At 46.6% G+C, this 18,813-nt stretch overlaps 2 protein-coding genes across 2 annotated transcripts; one reads left to right on the top strand and one right to left on the bottom strand.

Annotated features, from left to right (window-relative positions):
• Positions 1 to 844: 844 nt before the first annotated feature.
• On the bottom strand, positions 845 to 1,848 carry LOC144325260 (olfactory receptor 4E1-like). The gene has a single exon (XM_077917979.1). The coding sequence runs from the start codon at positions 1,840 to 1,842 to the stop codon at positions 886 to 888; it is 957 nt and encodes a 318-aa protein (XP_077774105.1). The 5' UTR covers positions 1,843 to 1,848; the 3' UTR covers positions 845 to 885.
• A 14,521-nt stretch (positions 1,849 to 16,369) lies between these two features.
• Positions 16,370 to 17,294, top strand: LOC114582235 (olfactory receptor 10D3-like). The gene has a single exon (XM_028703084.2). The coding sequence runs from the start codon at positions 16,383 to 16,385 to the stop codon at positions 17,292 to 17,294; it is 912 nt and encodes a 303-aa protein (XP_028558917.2). The 5' UTR covers positions 16,370 to 16,382.
• Positions 17,295 to 18,813: the final 1,519 nt, after the last annotated feature.

Here is an 18,813-nt window from a genome sequence, read left to right as displayed (position 1 = left end):
GTTTTTAACCTGAGGTACTATTTCTGGTTTAGCAGAGTCTGTAACCTGAAGCGTATGTAACCCGAGGTACCACTGCAGTTTGAAATCCAAGCTAAAGTGTGCAAGTCAAGTGGCATTTATAGATGCATGTGTAAGTTTATTAAATACACATTTTGTTCATCAACTTTGCTGCTCATGTTTATTTTCATTTGCTCCATATACAGAATCTAGAGTTTGCGAGTTTGCCAGGGGCCATATTGGCGTCGATGGACACTTTGGCATTTAGAAGCTCTGACCCATAGGCTCTTGAAACGTAGCAGTGAACAGCAAGTGCTCACCCAGTAACATAATAAGGAGAAGTCTTTTGTGATTGCAGGAGTTCAAAATTTGATCAGGGGGATCAGGAAAATGTCTTAACTCATGCACTGTCCTCCAAGTTGAAAAGCTCTGAATGCCAGGTTCTCCTCTATGTTCCAAACCCCATATTTTCATGGTGAACCCATGGAAGATGTGCAGTGCTTGAGATCCATAGGGTTCCATGCTCGCTTGCCTAATTTCACCCTGGCTGTGGTGAGATTTCAACTGGAGAGCCAGCATGGTGTAGTGGTTAAGAGCGGTAGTCTCATAATCTGGGGAACCGGGTTTGTGTCTCTGCTCCTCCACATGCAGCTGCTGGGTGACCTTGGGCTAGTCACACTTCTTTGAAGTCTCTCAGCCCCACTCACCTCACAGTTTGTTGTGGGGGAGGAAGGGAAAGGAGAATGTTAGCCGCTTTGAGACTCCTTAAAGGGAGTGAAAGGCGGGATATCAAATCCAAACTCCTCCTCCTCCTCCTCTTCTTCTTCTTCTTCTTCTTCTTCTTCTCCCCACCTTCCCTCTGCACCTCCTCATAGTACAGCTGGACCCTCACTTTTTCTCCGCCGTCACCTTCCTGCCAAACAGTTTGTTGAGCGCCTGCTTCATGTCCTCGTTCCTCAGCGTGTAGATGATGGGGTTGAGCAGAGGGGTGACGGCAGTGAAGAAGACCGACACCACCTTGTCCTCCGAGAAACTGGTGGAGGGGCGGGAATACATGAAGATGCAGTGCCCCAGGAAGAGGGTCACCACCGTGAGGTGGGCCGCGCATGTCGAGAGTGCCTTGCGCCGGCCTTCCGCAAGACGTTTGCGGAGGGAGACCAGGATGATGCCGTAGGAGACCACGAAGCAGACCACGGAGATCAGCCCCGAGTTGGAAACAATGAGGATCTCAATGACGTAGGTGTCTGTGCATGCGAGCCTGATGACCGGGGGGACGTCACAGAAGAAGTTGTCGACCTTCTGGGGCCCACAGTAGGGTAGCTTGATGGTCATGCCAGTCAAGGCGAGAGAGTGCACTGTGCCACCCAACCAGATCGTGCCGGCCAGCAGGAGGCAGACCTTCTGGTTCATGATGGTGAGGTAATGCATCGGGTTGCAGATGGCCACATAGCGGTCATAGGCCATGACGGTGAGGAGGAAGATCTCAGTGCAGGCAAAGAGGTGGAGGAAGAACATCTGGGCCACGCAGCCCCCGAAGGAGATGGTCTTTGCAGTTGAGAGGAAGTCAGCCAGCATCTTGGGCACAGTGACTGTGGCATGGCAGACGTCGATGAAGGAGAGGTTGCTCAGGAAGAAGTACATGGGAGTGTGCAGCCCCTGGTTGTGGATGATGGTGACCACAATGAGAATATTGCCAACCAAGGTGAGCAGGTAGACCACCAGGAAGACCACAAAGAGCACCAGCTGTGTCCCAGGGTCGTTCGACAGCCCCACGAGGATGAACTCGGTCACCGAGGTCTGGTTTGGGGCTACCACAGTCCAGTTTGGAACCACATGCTCTTCCATTTCTGTTCTAGAGAAAGGGAAAGGGCAGAAGAACATTTTGAGTGACCTAGAAGGTCCTTTATTTATTATTTCATACACTCTACATACTGTTTGATTGAAAAGAGAAACCCTCAGAGCTGTTTACAGATTGAAGATATCTGATTTATATAAACTTGCAACATATGAACAGCTTGCATATGAACGCAGACTTGCCATGGACAAATTCAATGATATTTGGAATCCATTCTTACAAATACAACCAGATGAAGGTTTCATTTTTGGAATTATAAATTTTCACAGTAGTTTTTACAGTTATATCAAAAATTACTGATTTGGTTATATTATTAGAAATACATAGACAGATAATTATGACATTTTTGTGAGGTTTAATAAGTTAACTGTTTATGTTTGGACAACTTTTCTTCTGTACTTTATTGGAAGGAGAAAAATAATCATTTTCGTAATAACAATTTAAACAATTTATTTAACTAAAACAGCAACATTACACCATATGTATCCATGTTTGTTAACTGATGTGGTTAAACATTTTTTTTTAAAAAAACAACACCTTAGACTGAGTTTTAGCAAACATGAAAGACTTAAAACAAATCCTTATTTCCTGATGAATCCTTTGGACTATAATGTAACTTAAATAGAAAACTATATTTAGAAAGATTTTTCCTCCAAAAGCATTTTATTTTTAAAATCCAATTTAAATTTTAAAAAAATCAAATTAAAAAAAAAAAATCCGATTTAAAGTTTTAAAAATCCAATTTTTTATTTTTTATTTTTAAAAAACCATTGATTTTTTTTTTTTAAATCATTGATTTTTATTCACCCTGGTGCTGAATAATCCTGAAGCCTGTTCTGCTTCTCCATATGGGTCAGATCTTTGACACAATGATCTTCCTATCCACCCATGTATTCTGTCCCCTGTACACACATACCACCAACTCTTGAGTAAAGGTAAAGGACCCCTGACTGTTAAGTCCAGTCGCAGATGACTCTGGGGTTGCAGCGCTCATCTCGCTTTACTGGCCGAGGGAGCCGGTGTTTGTCCGCACACAGTTTTTTCGGGTCATGTGGCCAGCATGACTAAGTTGCTTCTGGTGAAACCAGAGCAGCGCACGGAAAAGCCGTTTACCTTCCCACTGGAGCGGTACCTATTTATCTACTTGCACTTTGACGTGCTTTCAAACTGCTAGGTTGGCAGGAGCAGGGACCGAGCAACGGGAGCTCACCCCGTCGCGGGGATTCGAACCACCGACCTTCCGATCGGCAAACCCTAGGCTCAGTGGTTTAACCCACAGCACCACCCGCATCCCCTACCACCAACTCTTAGTTAACCATATATGTGGCATCTCACCCTCAGGATTGTGGGTGCCCACTGCCACAAGGTGGACATGTGATGTCATACACACACACAACTCTTCCTCCACTTCTGAGCCCCCCCCTCCCTGGGAAAGGGTGCCTTGCTCACTGGCTGCGGAGGACGGAGCTGAACTGCTTCTCTCTTGGAACTACGATTCTCTCCGCACAGAACTACAATTCCCAGAGTTCCATGTGAAGAAGAACTGTCCATTCTGATATTTTTGGCTCTGTGAGGGGAACAGGGGGCTCCTAATAGCTCTCAGCACTTCTTAACAAACTGCAGTTCCTTCCCGGGATTCTTTGGGAGAATCCCCCTCCTTTGAGAGAGGAGAGAAGAAGAAGGATTGTAAAGAATGGTAAAGAAATAAGGCAATGCAGCCAGATTGCTTTCAAATGAAATATAGATAATTGTTGCTATAGCTTCACTATGGTAACCATACAGGGGCCAAAGTACACCTTAATTCAGAGGCGGTAAGGGATGGGGGAGAGATTTGATTCAGGCCACATTTAAAGATGAACCTATTAACTTCGCACTTTCTGAAACAATATAAGCATCGACACACAGCCATCCATCAAAATCCACACTTATCTAAATCTTGCAGTGAAGGTCTCCGGCCAACGAAGCTTTACAAAAATGCATATATTAGGGGAATGAACATAACAGTAGAAATGACATACGAAAATGCGTTACATTAGGAGCAAGTGTTCGCAAAAATGTTTACTCTAGTCAAAACTGCAGACAAAATCTGTTTCTTGAGAGAAATTCACACTGTTTAGCCCTCGCCATCCTTGAGATTTCCCCTATCAAAATTCCCCCCCCACAGAGCGCTGCTGTTAATTTTGCTGGAGAAAAATGAATCCAGATCTTTTTCGTACATTGGGGCAAATGCAATAGGAGCTTTGGGTGTGTGTGATTTTGATCAGAAAAACTGCTTTGGGGAGCATTAAACACCTCTTTCCCCAACACCACTCCCTGGTCTGAACTGCCTTCACACCCACATCCCTGCTTAATATTTATCTTAAAAGAAGCAGAAGAAAAGGAGCAGGAGAAGCTGATAAGGAGTCTTATTTCAAACCTCTAAGAAAGTTATTTTAGCACCAACCAACCCCTAAATCTTTTCAAGTGATTCATGCTTTCAAATGATAAATAAAAAAAAGACCTGCAAGGTTGCAGTAGCCTCGGGAATATAGCTGCCGTTCTCCACTGTTGTCTTCTGAAAAGTTGTCTTCAGGTTGCAGCATGCCTTCTCTCAGGATATATAACCTTCTGCTGTTTTGCTTCAATCCAGGCTCTTGCCAACTTCACTTGGTTGCAATTCTTTAGCAAGTCAGCCCCTCAGAGATCAGAACTCCTGACAGGCCCCACAAGGGAGATAGTTAGGACGTTCAAAACTTCCAAAATGTTTTCGAACATTTGTACAGCATCACTGTACAAATGTTGAGGTTGAGGTTGAATCCTGACAAGACAGAAGTACTGTTTTTGGGGGACAGGAGGCGGGCAGGTGTGGAGGATTCCCTGGTCCTGAATGGGGTAACTGTGCCCCTGAAGGACCAGGTGCGCAGCCTGGGAGTCATTTTGGACTCACAGCTGTCCATGGAGGCACAGGTCAAATCTGTATCCAGGGCAGCTGTTTACCAGCTCCATCTGGTACGTAGGCTGAGACCCTATCTGCCTGCGGACTGTCTCGCCAGAGTGGTGCATGCTCTGGTTATCTCCCGCTTGGACTACTGCAATGCGCTCTACGTGGGGCTACCTTTGAAGGTGACCCGGAAACTACAACTAATCCAGAATGCGGCAGCTAGACTGGTGACTGGGAGCGGCCGCCGAGACCATATAACACCGGTCTTGAAAGACCTACATTGGCTCCCAGTAAGTTTCTGAGCACAATTCAAAGTGTTGGTGCTGACCTTTAAAGCCCTAAACGGCCTTGGTCCAGTATATCTGAAGGAGCGTCTCCACCCCCACCGTTCTGCCCGGACACTGAGGTCCAGCTCCGAGGGCCTTCTGGCGGTTCCCTCACTGCGAGAGGCCAAGTTACAGGGAACCAGGCAGAGGGCCTTCTCGCTAGTGGTGCCCGCCCTGTGGAACGCCCTCCCATCAGATGTCAAAGCGATAAACAACTACCTGACATTCAGAAGACATCTGAAGGCAGCCCTGTTCAGGGAAGTTTTTAATATGTGACATTTTAGTTTATTTTTCATCTTTGTTGGAAGCCACCCAGAGTGGCTGGGGAAACCCAGCCAGATGGGCGGGGTACAAATAATAAATTATTATTATTATTATTATTATTATTATTATTATTATTATTATTATTATCATCATCATCACTGTTCTGTTCTCTGCAAGGGGAGGGAAAAAACGACTTTATTCTTTAATTAGGATTAACTGCTGTTCTGATCCAATGTGATGTGTTTTTGTGCTGCCCACGGAGATGAGATATGAAGGAGCCCTTGAATAATGGTGGTGAGGAGGGGACAAGAGCCCACAAGCCTGACTCCCCCCCCAATTTCAACCTATTCATGCCCCTCCCCGAGATGTGAAACCTCTGGCCCTGCAGTTGTTGCTGGACTACAACTCCCATCATCCCCTGCTATTCTGTTTGGGACTGATGGGAGTTTGAGTTCAGTGACATCTGGAGAACTAGAGGGGTCCAGGGCAGCCCCATACAAAGTGTGTCAGGGGTGGCATCTCACTCTCAGGCCCATGGGTGCCCACTGCCACAACGCAGACATGTGATGTCACACACACACACACACACACACACAAAACTCCCTCCCTGGAAAAGGGTGCCTTTCTCACTGGCTGCAGAAAACAGAGCTGAACTGCTTTTCTCTTGGACAACAATTCTCTCCTCTCAGAACTACAATTCCCAGAGTTCCATGTCAAGAAGAACTGGCCATTCTGATAATTTTAGCTCTGTGAGGGGAACAGGGGTCCCCTAGCAGCTCTCAGCACCTCTTAACAAACATTTATTTATTTATTGAATTTATATATTGCCCAATACCTGGAGTCTCAGGGCGGTTCACAGAACAAAATCAAAATATAAAACCACAAAATATATAATCAAAATAAAAACAACCCCCCCAAACCGCCACATTTTAAAAGGGCATAGGATGTAAATTGGATCAACCAAAGGCCTGGTTAAAAAGAATCGTTTTTGCCTGGTGTCTAAAGGTGTATAATGAAGGTACCAGGCGAACTTCCCTGGGGAGAGCATTCCACAGACGGGGAGCCACTGCAGAGAAGGCCCTGTTCTTGTGTTGCCACCCTCCGCACCTCTCGAGGAGGAGGCACACGAAGAAGGGCCTCAGAAGATGATCTCAGGGTCCGGGTAGGTTCATATGGAAAGAGGTGGTGCTTGAGGCATTGCGGTCCTGAGCCATTTCAAGGTTTTAGAGGTCAAAACCAGCACTTTGAATTGGGCACAAAAACTAATTAGTAGCCAGTGCAGTTGGGCCAGGATCGGTGTAATATGCTCAAACTGTCTTGCTCTGGTGAGCAACCTGGCCACTGAATTCCACACTAGCTGAAGTTTCCGAACTCTCTTCAGAGGCAGCCCCACGTATAACACATTGCAGTAATCTAACCTTGAGGTTACCAGAGCATAGACAGCAGTAGTTAGGCTATCCCTGTCCAGATAGGGGCGTAGCTGAAGCTGATGGAAGGCACTGAGGCCACCTGAGCCTTGAGCGACAGCAAAGGATCCAGGAGGACCCCCAAGCTACGAACCTGCTCCTTCAGAAGAAGTATAACCCCATGAAGAACTACATCAAGAACCCATCAAGGAACTATACTTCCTCCCCAGGATTCTTTGGGGGAAGCCATGACTTTTCAAAATGACATCATACTGCTTTAAATGTGTGGTACAGACGGGGCCTAACAGTGAATGCTTATGTAGCCAAACCAGCACCATCTACACAGAAGTGGCATGTATAATTAGGCTTGTTTAAAATAAAAAGGTGGTGGGTAGAGAACCCAGCAAAGCTCAGTGAGGACTTAGCATGCTCAGAAGGGACAGAAAGCTGACACTTCTTCTTTGGCGATCACTCATACCTGAGTAAGATTGTCTTCCATAAACATGGTTTTAACAGTGAGTCCATAAGTGACTGTGGAGGCCAATTCTGGATCCATACATCCTTCCACAGTGGGAACATAGGCTCCCAGGTGGGAGTTGATCACGGTGAGGGTTTGCCAAATGTGCCCTCCTCTTAGCACGTTTCTCCCCTTTGTCCTGAGTTCAAGCATCTTTGAAGCCCATGACACGTTTGGTAAAGGCTGTTCTCCAACTGGAGCACTCGCAGGCCAGTGTTTCCCAGTTGTCTGTGTTTATACTACATTTTTTAAAGGTTTGCCTTGAGAGAGTCTTTAAACCTCTTTTGTTGACCACCAGCATTACACTTTCCATTTTTAAGTTCGGAATAGAGTAGTTGCTTTGGAAGACGATAAGCAGGCATCCGAATAACATGACCAGTCCAACGAAGTTGATGTTGAAGAATCGTTGTGGTTGGGTCAAGCAATGCCTCTATATGCTTGTTGCCAGAAACCTCAGGTGGAGAGAAGGATATTGTGCTTGGGGACTGCTTGAGGGGGATGCGGGTGGCGCTGTGGTCTAAACCACAGAGCCTAGGGCTTGCCAATCAGAAGGTTGGTGGTTTGAATCCCCACGACGGGGTGAGCTCCCATTGCTTGGTCCCAACTCCTGCCCACCTAGCAGTTTGAAAGCACGTCAAGTGCAAGTAGATAAATAGGTACCACTCTGGCAGGAAGGTAAACGGCGCTTCCTTGCACTGCTCTGGTTTGCCAGAAGCGGCTTAGTCATGCTGGCCACATGACCTGGAAGCTGTCTGTCGAAAAACGCCAGCTCCCTTGGCCTATAGAGCGAGATGAGCGCCGCAACCCCAGAGTCGTCCACGACTGGACCTAATAGTCAGGGGTACCTTTACCTTTTTACTGCTTGAGGATTCCCACAGGCATCTGGTTGGCGACTGTGAGAACAGCATGCTGGACTAGATAGCTGATCCAGCAGGCCCTTCTTATGTTTTTAAAGAAGGAAGATGAAAGTAGAGAGAGGAGGTGTTTATATTCACCCCCAACATCTGTTTCAAATTTTAGGTAAGCTCAGAGAATGACAAAAGTGACCACTAGGGGTCAGAAAACAACCAGGAATGATCAATGCCATTTAAAATTTTGTGATAAGGAAGGATAAAATTCTGGAAAAAAGGAGGACGAAGAGGAGATGAAGGTGCGATTGAAACAGAATCAGAGGCTTCTGATCTCATTACAGGGCCTGTCAGTGTCCCGACATCAAATTACATAATGGACATCAGCCCATGACAATGAGAAATGTACGTCTTCTTCATGTTTCATGTATCTGTTTCTGATGATAACTTCCCTAGCTATTCTCTGTCTCACACATTTGATCTAGAAGAGCAAGAGGTTGTGTTGTCAGCAAGTTACAGCAACTGAAGGTAGAGGCACCTCCTTTAATGCTCAGTGTGGGTTGAACAGGTTGCTCTCCTCCCTTCACCCCAGCTTGAAACATGGGCCTCCTTTTTAATTTTTTACCACACCTGTTCATCCTTTTCCTTCCCTCATTCCAAGGAATTCTGCCCCTGTAAATGGAGGTTAAAACATGTTTTCTAACCATGGTTAAGTCTGTTGTTCTAAACATACAGAGGCCAATTCCGCTCAGCACGAAAGCATAGCTGTCAACGGTTTCCCTTTTTTAAGGGAAATTCCCTTATTCTGAATAGGATTCCTCGCAAGAAAAGGGAAAAGTTGACAGCTATGCATGAGAGCCATTTGGAGACCCCGATTCACCTCATGGAGCTCCAGTTCCCAGAATTCCCTGGGAAGAGGGATTGATGGTTAAACCACTCTTAGCACCCTTAACAAAGTCCAGCACCCAGGAGTCTTTGGGGGATGCCTTGTCTATTTAAAGTGATATGATATTGTTTTAAATGTGTGGTAAAGAGGGGGCCAACTTCTACTCTTCTTGACTTTAAAGGGACAGCTTTTTCTTTCCCACATGTTAGACAACTGAAGCAGGGTGCTCCCTATGCACAAGGGGCTACAAATATCATAGGAGCAGCGCTATTAGGGGTGAGGGGTTGTTTAACCCTTTCATCCATACTGTTTCCCTGTTTTAAGTTACACCCCCCCCCTGCACCTGCTATATAAGAAAACTACAACAGATTGGTCATAAGTTGTACGTAGAATGTTCTGGATCATTCCTATTTTCAGCTTTAAGAAGGGGAAACAGGGTGAAAGCAAAGCATCGGTTTGTGGTGGTGGTTTGTGGTGTGCCGAGATCAGTAGGCTTTTCAGAACGTTACAGGAAACTCCCTTTCTGTCATAATGTGGTGATCTTTTGACAGAAGGATCTGTTAAGAGCTAGGGGTGGCCAGGCACCCTCCTCATTTCAGCGGAACAGCTACTCTTCATTTTTTTTTTTTATAAATTTTTTATTGCGTTTCTTTCCATAGTTTTATAGGTTACAAACAAATAACATAATTGCAAGAAACAAATTTTCCCCTTTTTTTAACAACAAACAAAGAAAAACAAACAAAAACAACTTGGACTTCCCCACCCCTTCCGATTCTGCGTTCTTTAAATTAAGAATGTCAGCATTTTGTTACCTTATTTCATGCCTTATTGTAACTTTCAAATGTTATGTACCCAAATTCGATATATTGTATCTCAGTTTCCATACCTTTAAAATAAACATAACATGTTCGATTCAAATTGTCTCATTTTCTCTTATTATCACTTATTTTACAATTTACTTAATCATGATTGCTAAAGCATAACTTTTCCTAATCATGCACTATCTTAAGATTCATACAGCTTGTAGTATTTTTGCAAATAGTCTTTAAATTTTTTCCAGTCCTCCTCGATTGTTTCTTTATCCAGATCTCGGATTCTGCCGGTCAGTTCAGCTATCTCCATGTAGTCCATCAACTGCTTCTGCCATTCCTCCAGCGTGGGCAAATCTTGTGTCTTCCAGCTCTTAGCAATAAGTATTCTTGCTGCTGTGCTGGCATACATAAACAAGGTTCTGTCTTTCTTTGGCATTTTCTGGTCTACCATGCCCAGCAGGAAGGCCTCTGGTTTCTTGGGAAAGGTATACCTAAATACCTTTTTCAATTCATTATAAATCATTTCCCAGAAGGTCTTCACTTTTGGGCAGGTCCACCAGAGATGGAAGAAAGTCCCCTCTGCTTCCTTACACTTCCAACATTTATTGTGGAACAGCTACTCTTCAGCTTTGAGCCGAAAGATGTTCCTGGCCCTGCTCTTCACAACTGGTGAGCCTGCTATTTGCTCTTGGAAGTCTAGCTCATCCTGTGAACTGTTGTTCGTTAAGGATGCTGAACATCATTAGGAGACCCTTATTCCCCTCAGATATACAATTACTACAATGGTTTAACTATCAATCCTCTTTCACAGGGAAGTCTGAGAACTGTAGTTCCGTGAGGTGAATAGGGAGCTGCCCATCAACATTCAGCACCCTTAACAAATTACAGCACCCAGAATTCTTCAGGGGAAGCCATGACTGTTTCAAGTGCTATCATAGTGCTATCAATGTACGGTGTCGCCCGAGTCAAACCATATGTCCATCTAGCCTCGGACTAGGCAATGTGCTGTCCTCCAGATATTGTTGGTCCTCAACTCCCATCATTTCTGATCAGGCAGAGGGCCTTCTCGGTAGTGGCGCCCACCCTGTGGAATGCCCTCCCATCAGATGTCAAGGACGTAAGTAACTATACAACCTTTAGAAGACATCGGAAGGCAGCCCTGTATTGGGAGGTTTTTAATGTTTTATGTTTTATTATGTTTTTGTATAAGCTGGGAGTTGCTCAGAGTGGCTGGGGCAACCCAGTCAGTACAAATATTATTATTATTATTATTATTATTATTATTATTATTAGTCATGCTGGCTGGGGCTGATGGGAGTTGTGGTCCAGGAACAACTCTGGGGGGAGCCATGTAAGCTAAACCTGATCTAGTCCAATACTCTGACCAGCAGAAGCTTTCCAGGGTCTTAGACAGAGATTGTTCCAGTCCATCTAGCTCCATATAGTCCACATCAACTGGCAGAGGCTCTCCAGGATTTCAGACACAGTGTCTCTCCCAGTCCTACCTGTAGATGCTGTGAGAGATTGAACCTGGGACTTTCTGCACCCCCAGTGAGTTACAGCCCTTCCTTCACTCTCTTCCTATAATCACCGTCTCTTTCCACATAGTGGCTCAGTGCTTTGCCTTTGGCCAAGTCATGCAACCTGAGAAAGTCTTTTCCTTGGAAGGAGGCAAGATCCTAATTGACTGTACTCAAAACCTAAGTGCATCCCACGACACGATGTATTGGTACAAGCAGGCTGGGAGCACAATGTCCTACTTGGGACACGGCTATGATGGAAAGTCTGTTGCAGCTGCTGAGGAGTTCATGCTAGACGTGATCAAAGAATCTCGCCGCACCACGCTGAAAAAAGACGTGGCAAGACTGAGCGACACTGCTGTATACTTCTGTGCCATGAGTAGCACAGTGGAAGGAAGCCAGGCGCCATCTGCACAAAAGCTACCAGCCTGCTCAGTGTTGCTCTTGGAGCAGAATCTCAGCACAGTGCCCTGCCGTGGATACCATTGACAGGATCCTAGAGTTGGAAGGGCCCTCAAATGTCTTCCAGTCTACCCTCCTGTCAGTAAACAGCTGCTACAGCATCCCTTATAGGCGGACAGTCAACTTCTAATGGAGAAGAGTCCATTCCTTTCCAAGACACTCTGATCCACTGTCAAACAGAAGGATGTAAGAAGAGGTTGTTGGGTCAGATGAAAGGTCTGTCTGGTCCAGCATTCTGGGTTCCATCCAATGCTTACTTCAGCGTAGACCCACTGAAGTTAATGAATATGACTTTTTGGACTGCTTAAAGAAATGCTACCATATGACGAAGTCTCGGGCAGGATTTGAGCCATGAGCAACGTAAGTAATTAGATTATAATATTGGGGTTATGATTTAGTAGATAGAAGATAGGGCAGCAGAAGGGAAGAAACAGCAATTCCATAGAAAATTGGGTGGGAAATTAACAAAACTAAGCAAAAAGATGTCATTGTGTTTTGATTGTATATGCTAGGTTGAAACTTAATAAAATATAATTGGAAAAAAGAAATTAATGAACATGACTAAGTCCATGAATTTCAGTGGGCCTACTCCAAATAAGTCTTAGTTGGATAGAACCCTTTGTTCCCACAGTCCAGATGCCTACTTCAAGGGCAAAAGGTAAAAGGTAAAGGACCCCTGGACGGTTAAGTCCAGTCAAAGGCAACTATGGGGTTGCAGCGCTCATCTCACTTTCAGGCTAAGGGAGTCGGTGTTTGCCCACAGACAGCTTTCCAGGTCATGTGGCCAGCATGACTAAACCGCTTCTGGTGCAACTGGACACTGTGATGGAAACCAGAGCACATGGAAACGCCGTTTACCTTCCCACCGCAGTGGTACCTATTTATCTATTTGCACTAGTGCGCTTTCAAACTGCTAGGTTGGCAGGAGCTGGGATAGAGCAATGGGAGCTCACTCAGTCGCAGGGATTCAAACTGCCGATCTTCTGATCAGCAACTTCTGATCAGCAAGCCCAAGAGGCTCAGTGGTTTAGACCACAGCGTCACCCGCATCCACTCCAAAGGTAACCAATGAGGGGCACACCAGATGGTGTTGGACTGCAGCTCCCATCTGGTCTGGCATACTTTTCTCACAGTGGCCAACTAGATGTCTACGGGAAGCCTGCAAGGAGGGCAGGAGTTTGGCAATGCTCTCCACAATTCTGATTCCAAGCAACAGGTTTTCAGAGGCATACTGCCTGTGACATTTGAGGGAGAACATAGTCATCATGGTCTTTGTGCAACCTTCACAACCTTTAGAGGTCACATGTAACTCCTTTACTTTCCTATCAAGTCACTAATCCTTAAACCAGGAGATGATCATTTCCTTGGAGAGTGCTAAGGGTGCCACAGAGATCTTTTAAAGGCCCCAGGCTTTGTTTGACAGCCTAAGAGACGACTGCCTCCCCTTCCATTTTACAGGCAGCTAATTAACTGTTCAAAACAACTGATGCAACCCTGCTGGTGATTTCACTGAGTGCTGCCATGAGACAGGGAGACTGGAAGGCATTCTCCAGAGTCTCAAATCCCTACAGAAGGACACAGAAGATGTAAAGATGCCTCCAGAAGACTGGGGCTATTTAGACTTCCAGAACCTGCAACACAGGAGATCTGCATTTTTACTGAACTGATGTAAGGGCAAAGTAGATTTTCTTGTGAAAGAAAGAAGGGAAGACACCCGCTCTGATCAATCAGTAGAAGTTTTATTTCAAGGAAACAGGTGCTGGTGGTGGGCTGAGATGATAATATTCAGCATCAGAGAGAAGAACTAAGTAATGCAGTAACTCCCTGTCTTCGATGCATGCAGGGTAAGAGAATATTTCTTTTCTCCGGCTCCTTTTCTTTGTTGTTTGAATGCTTTTTAAACATCTACCTTTCCTTATTCAAAAGGTCCAATTTTATTATCAATTCACCAAATGTATTTGCCCTGTTCTTCGGTACAAACTGGCTGAACGGCTTGCAACGGTCAATGATCCTACTCTTCTGCTTGCAATCTAGGAGATGACACAAAGGGGGAAAAGTTATAGGAAGGGAGGAGGGAAAACAAACAAACACAGGTGCTAGTTCAGGGTGCGGTCCTCCAGATGTTCTCTTCATCTGTGACCATTGGCCATGATGGCAAGGACTGATGGGAGCTGGAGCTTAATAAAAAGACCTGGTAGCACACATGTTTCTCACCACTGAGGGCTCATCTGGACTTCCTTTTGTGCCATGTTTCTAGTTCATACTTCAAAGAGCCACAAAGCTCGGATAATTCAGCTGATAGACTTTTAATCTCAGGGTTGTGAGATTTCACCTTGGGTGAAAAATTCCTGCATTGCAGGGCGTTGGCAGGCACGTCCAACAGGTAGATCGTGATCTACCGGTAGATCACTGGACGTCTGTGGTAGATCACTGGTAGATCACTGACTCCCCCCAAAAAAGCTCAACAACCTTGGCTCCCCTAAAAAATGCTCAACAACCCGAACCCCCCAAAACAGGGCTTTCCTTCCTAAAAAAAGAAGCTTAACAACTTTGACCTGAACCCCTCAAAATGGGGTTGATCACTGTCAGTTTTTAACTCTGTGAGAAGCTCGCCGTCTCTTGGGAGTTGGCCATCCCTAGATTGGATCATCCACACGGTGCCTTCCAACTCCATGATTCTATGATATCTGAGCACTTTTTTTTGTCCTGCTGCTTTCTGGATGAAAAAAACTGCTCTTTACTGCTGAATTGGAGCAAACAGCAATATGTGGAAAATCCAAATTGCCCTTTGTTCTGATTCAGCATTCAGAACAGGTTTGTGCAGGGAATGCACTGGGACACGACGCTTTAACACATGCCTAGAAAGTGCAGGACAAAAGGTAAGTGTGGATGAGCCCAGAATTAGTTCTTAATTAAAAGAGTCTCCCGCTTCCCTTCTCTCCTTCTGCTGAAACTGCTTCCAGGTGACAATTGATGGAGAGAGCAGCCTGCCAGAGCTGGCTTCTTAGCAGAATTTCTCTCACTCTGCTGCAGCCTGATTCAGGATAATTGCCTTTACTGCATTATTATTCATATATAACTTATGCATTTGCAAAATCCATTTAAAATCTTCACCCTGTCCTTTAGTGAAATGCTTGCAGAATTACCCCAGGCTCTTAGCTGCTGGAGGCACCTAAGTTAGCCTTGATCACCCACTCCAGCTGCTACAACCTGCCCTTCAGATGAGGTGGGCAGCTTCCCATTTTAGAGATGGAGGAACTGAGGCCAAAGTGTACACAGTGAATTCATGGCACAGATTTCCGCAGGACTAATTCTGGAATGATTCCCATGGAGTGTGCTGCAGGTAAAAAGCTTCCTAGCAAAATGGGTGCTTTGCCTGAAGATTATCAGGAAAAGATCTGTGAACGAGATTCCGCAGAAGCATGCACAGTCCACACATTTATGCACATTGCTGGACACCCCAGCACTTTACAGCCTGATCCTAAAAATGCTTAAAAATGTAAAGGTACCCCTGCCCGTACGGACCAGTCTTGCCAGACTCTAGGGTTGTGCGCCCATCTCACTCAAGAGGCCAGGGGCCAGCGCTGTCCGGAGACACTTCCGGGTCACGTGGCCAGCGTGACAAGCTGCATCTGGCGAGCCAGAGCCGTACACGGAAACGCCGTTTACCTTCCCGCCAGTAAGCGGTCCCTATTTATCTACTTGCACCCGGGGGTGCTTTCGAACTGCTAGGTTGGCAGGCGCTGGGACCGAGCAATGGGAGCGCACCCCGCCACAGGGATTCGAACCGCCGACCTTACGATCGGCAAGCCCTAGGCGCTGAGGCTTTTACCCACAGCGCCACCCGCGTCCCCTACAAAAAAATAAAAATAAAAAATGCTTACCTAGCTACCTAGCTGCAAATCCTATTGGCTTACTCAGAAGTAAGTTCTAAGAGGATGTAGCCTGACACTATGCAAGCCTACTCAGAAATAAGAGTTCAAAGGGATCTGCAGTCCAATTGATGCTCCAATCTGTTTTGCAGCCTCTCCTCTCCCTTCCGCTGCTCACTTGTTTCCAGCCCCCAACCTCTGGTACTTTCCTTGCCTCAGCTGCTATTCATTCCAGGCTCTGCCTTACAGTGTGTCCCTCCTATGTCAGATAGCCAGTCAGGACAGGAGGAAGACGATGAGCTAGGACTCTTATCTGCAACCCCTCCAATAATATCTAGAGCTGACTCTGGGTGTACATGCTTGACAAACGCTGCAAATGGTTCAGTCCTCCAGGTAGGGTTGGGGAAGACTTCTGTTTGAAACCTTGGAGAATTGCTTCCAGTTCCTGTAGAATGGGGAATCTTCCAGATGTTGACTACAAGTCCCATCATCCTTGTCCATCAGCCATGCAGGCTGAGTCTAATGAGAGTTGAGATTTCATCAACATCTGGAGGGCCACAGATTCCTCACAACAGATGTAGATCCTTTGCAACTCAGTAGCCTAAGTAGATTTCTGAAGAACTGACCAAGACTGTGTGTTTTTTCTCTCCCCCCCCCACCCAAAAAATATCCGTTTAGCAACATGGTTGGATCTGAAATGAGAAACCACACCGTAATCTTGGAATTCATTCTCCTTGGCATCCCCCACACTGAAGGCATACACAACATCCTCTTTGCCGTATTTCTATCTTTCTACCTCACCACTTTGCTCGGCAACCTCCTCATCCTCTCTGCCATCATCACTGATGCTCGCCTCCACACTCCCATGTACTGGTTCCTCTGCAATCTCTCTGTGGTAGACTTGGGCTTCTCCTCCATCAGCACCCCTAAGTTCCTGGCCAACATCTGGGCAGGGAGCAGAACCATCTCCTTAGGCGGATGCATGTGCCAGGTCTTCTTCTACCACTTCCTGGGAAGCACCGAGTGCCTCCTCTACACCGTCATGGCCTATGATCGCTACGCTGCCATCTGCCACCCACTGAGGTACACGGTCATCATGAACCGGAAAGTATGTGCCCTTCTGGCAGCGGGCACATGGTTCACTAGTTCGTTCCATGCCACCATTTTGACCAGCTTGACCTTCACGTTGCCGTACTGCAGAACCAACGAGGTGGACTACTTCTTGTGCGACATCTTCCCAGTGGTCAAGCTAGCCTGCGCCGACACCTACATCATCGAGACGGTGAGCTTCACCAACATTGGTGTGGTGCCCATGGCCTGCTTCTGCCTCATCCTCACATCCTACGTCAGAATTGCCGTCTCGGTCCTGAAGATGCGCTCGGCGGAAAGCCGGCGCAAGGCAGCTTCCACCTGTGCGTCCCATTTGACCGTCGTTTGCTTCTTCTTTGGGCCTTGTGCTCTTCTCTACACCCAGCCGTCCCTGAGCGATGTGTTAGCTACACCCATCCAGATTTTCTGCAATGTGGTCACCCCGATGTTGAACCCCATCATCTACACTCTGCGGAACAAGGAGGTTCAGGCAGCTTTCAAGAGGATGAAAGGTGCTTAGATCCTTTTCGTTGAAGAGGAAACAAATTGGAAACAGAACATCAGACTAAGCTTCTCACCTCTGGATGGCACAATATGATAAGTCCACTCCACTTCCTAGTGGGGAGGAGTTGCGGTGGACCACGTGGCCACCCACTCTCCCCCTGGGTGGGGGACGAAGTCCCGCATTGCCCTGGGGATCCCAGCTGCGTCACCACTCAGCCAGCCAATCTGCTGGCTGGTGGGGGCGTGGCCAGGACCATTTATACGGAGGCATGAGCGTCTAGACACGCAACATGAGGGCATATTGCTCTTCCAGAGATTGGGATCCTCAGGCCTGGGAGCAAAATACAGCCCTCCAGATCTCACAATGTGACCTTCAAGGATCTTCTCAGGCCATGTCCCTTCCCAGGCCACATCCCCTCTCTCAGGAAGTGCTTTTGATTGTTTGGAATGTGTCTGAGATAAGGCCCAGTGAAGCAAGATTATTTAGCAAGGAGGAGAGGAATAAAAACAGTTATTATTATTCATCATCTATTATAGCAGGTGAATCTCATGGGGTGTCCAGAGCCCTGTCTGGTCCTGTTGTGTTGGGTGACTTTCAGTTCGTAAGGCTCAAGCATGTCGACAAACTGCTTGGATCGGTCAGGGCGATCACTTGTACTCTAGACCCTTGCTTTTCTTGGCTGATTAAAAGTCCAGTGGTACCTCGGGTTACAGATGCTTCAGGTTACAGACGCTTCAGGTTACAGACTCTGCTAACCCAGAAATAGTACCTCGGGTTAAGAACTTTGCTTCAGGATGAGTACTGAAATCGCGCGGCAGCAGCGGGAGGCCCCATTAGCTAAAGTGGTACCTCAGGTTAAGAACGGACCTCCAGAACGAACTACGTTCTTAACCTGAGGTACCACTGTAGCAGGAAATGGGGCAGCTGTCTGGGCTACGGAAGTGATCGACGCCTTCTTGCAAGAGGGCAGTGGTGGAGTGTGTCTTCCTGGCATCCAGGGCTGGCAGGTGGGTGCGGATGCACGAGCCCAACCCTTGCCACCAACGTGACGCCAGCCCCAATCTGCTTTGCGAGGCTGGGATGATCTGGCTAGGGGGGGCGGCATGAGAAAGAAGCAACAGCCACGCACCCTTTGATCCCTTCCTTGCCCTTGCTTTGCGGGGCTGGAAGCGAAGAGGGGGGTGGTCCCTGCCTGCTTAAAAGAAGTAGTAGTAAACCCTGGATTCAGAAAATCTAAGTAACTACCGGCCAGTTGCTAATCTCCCCTTCTTGACAAGGCTCTTGAGTGGGTGGTTGCGGACCAGATCCAGGCGCTCTTGGAGGAAATGGATATTCTAGATCAGTGTTTCCCAACCTTTTTTGGGCAAAGGCACACTTGTTTCATGAAAAAAATCTCGAGGCACACCACCATTACAGCCCCGTGACGTCAGCGCGCAGCGTCACGCCGGGAGGGACATGAATTGCTAGCAAATTACATAATCACCTCCTTGAGGGCTGGCTCATCTTCTCCGAAGGCAGAACCCCATTAATTAAC

This window comes from Podarcis muralis, chromosome 13 (assembly GCF_964188315.1).
Source record: "Podarcis muralis chromosome 13, rPodMur119.hap1.1, whole genome shotgun sequence".
In the NCBI taxonomy this organism is placed as follows: domain Eukaryota; kingdom Metazoa; phylum Chordata; class Lepidosauria; order Squamata; family Lacertidae; genus Podarcis; species Podarcis muralis.
This window is presented reverse-complemented; position numbering and strand designations above follow the sequence as displayed.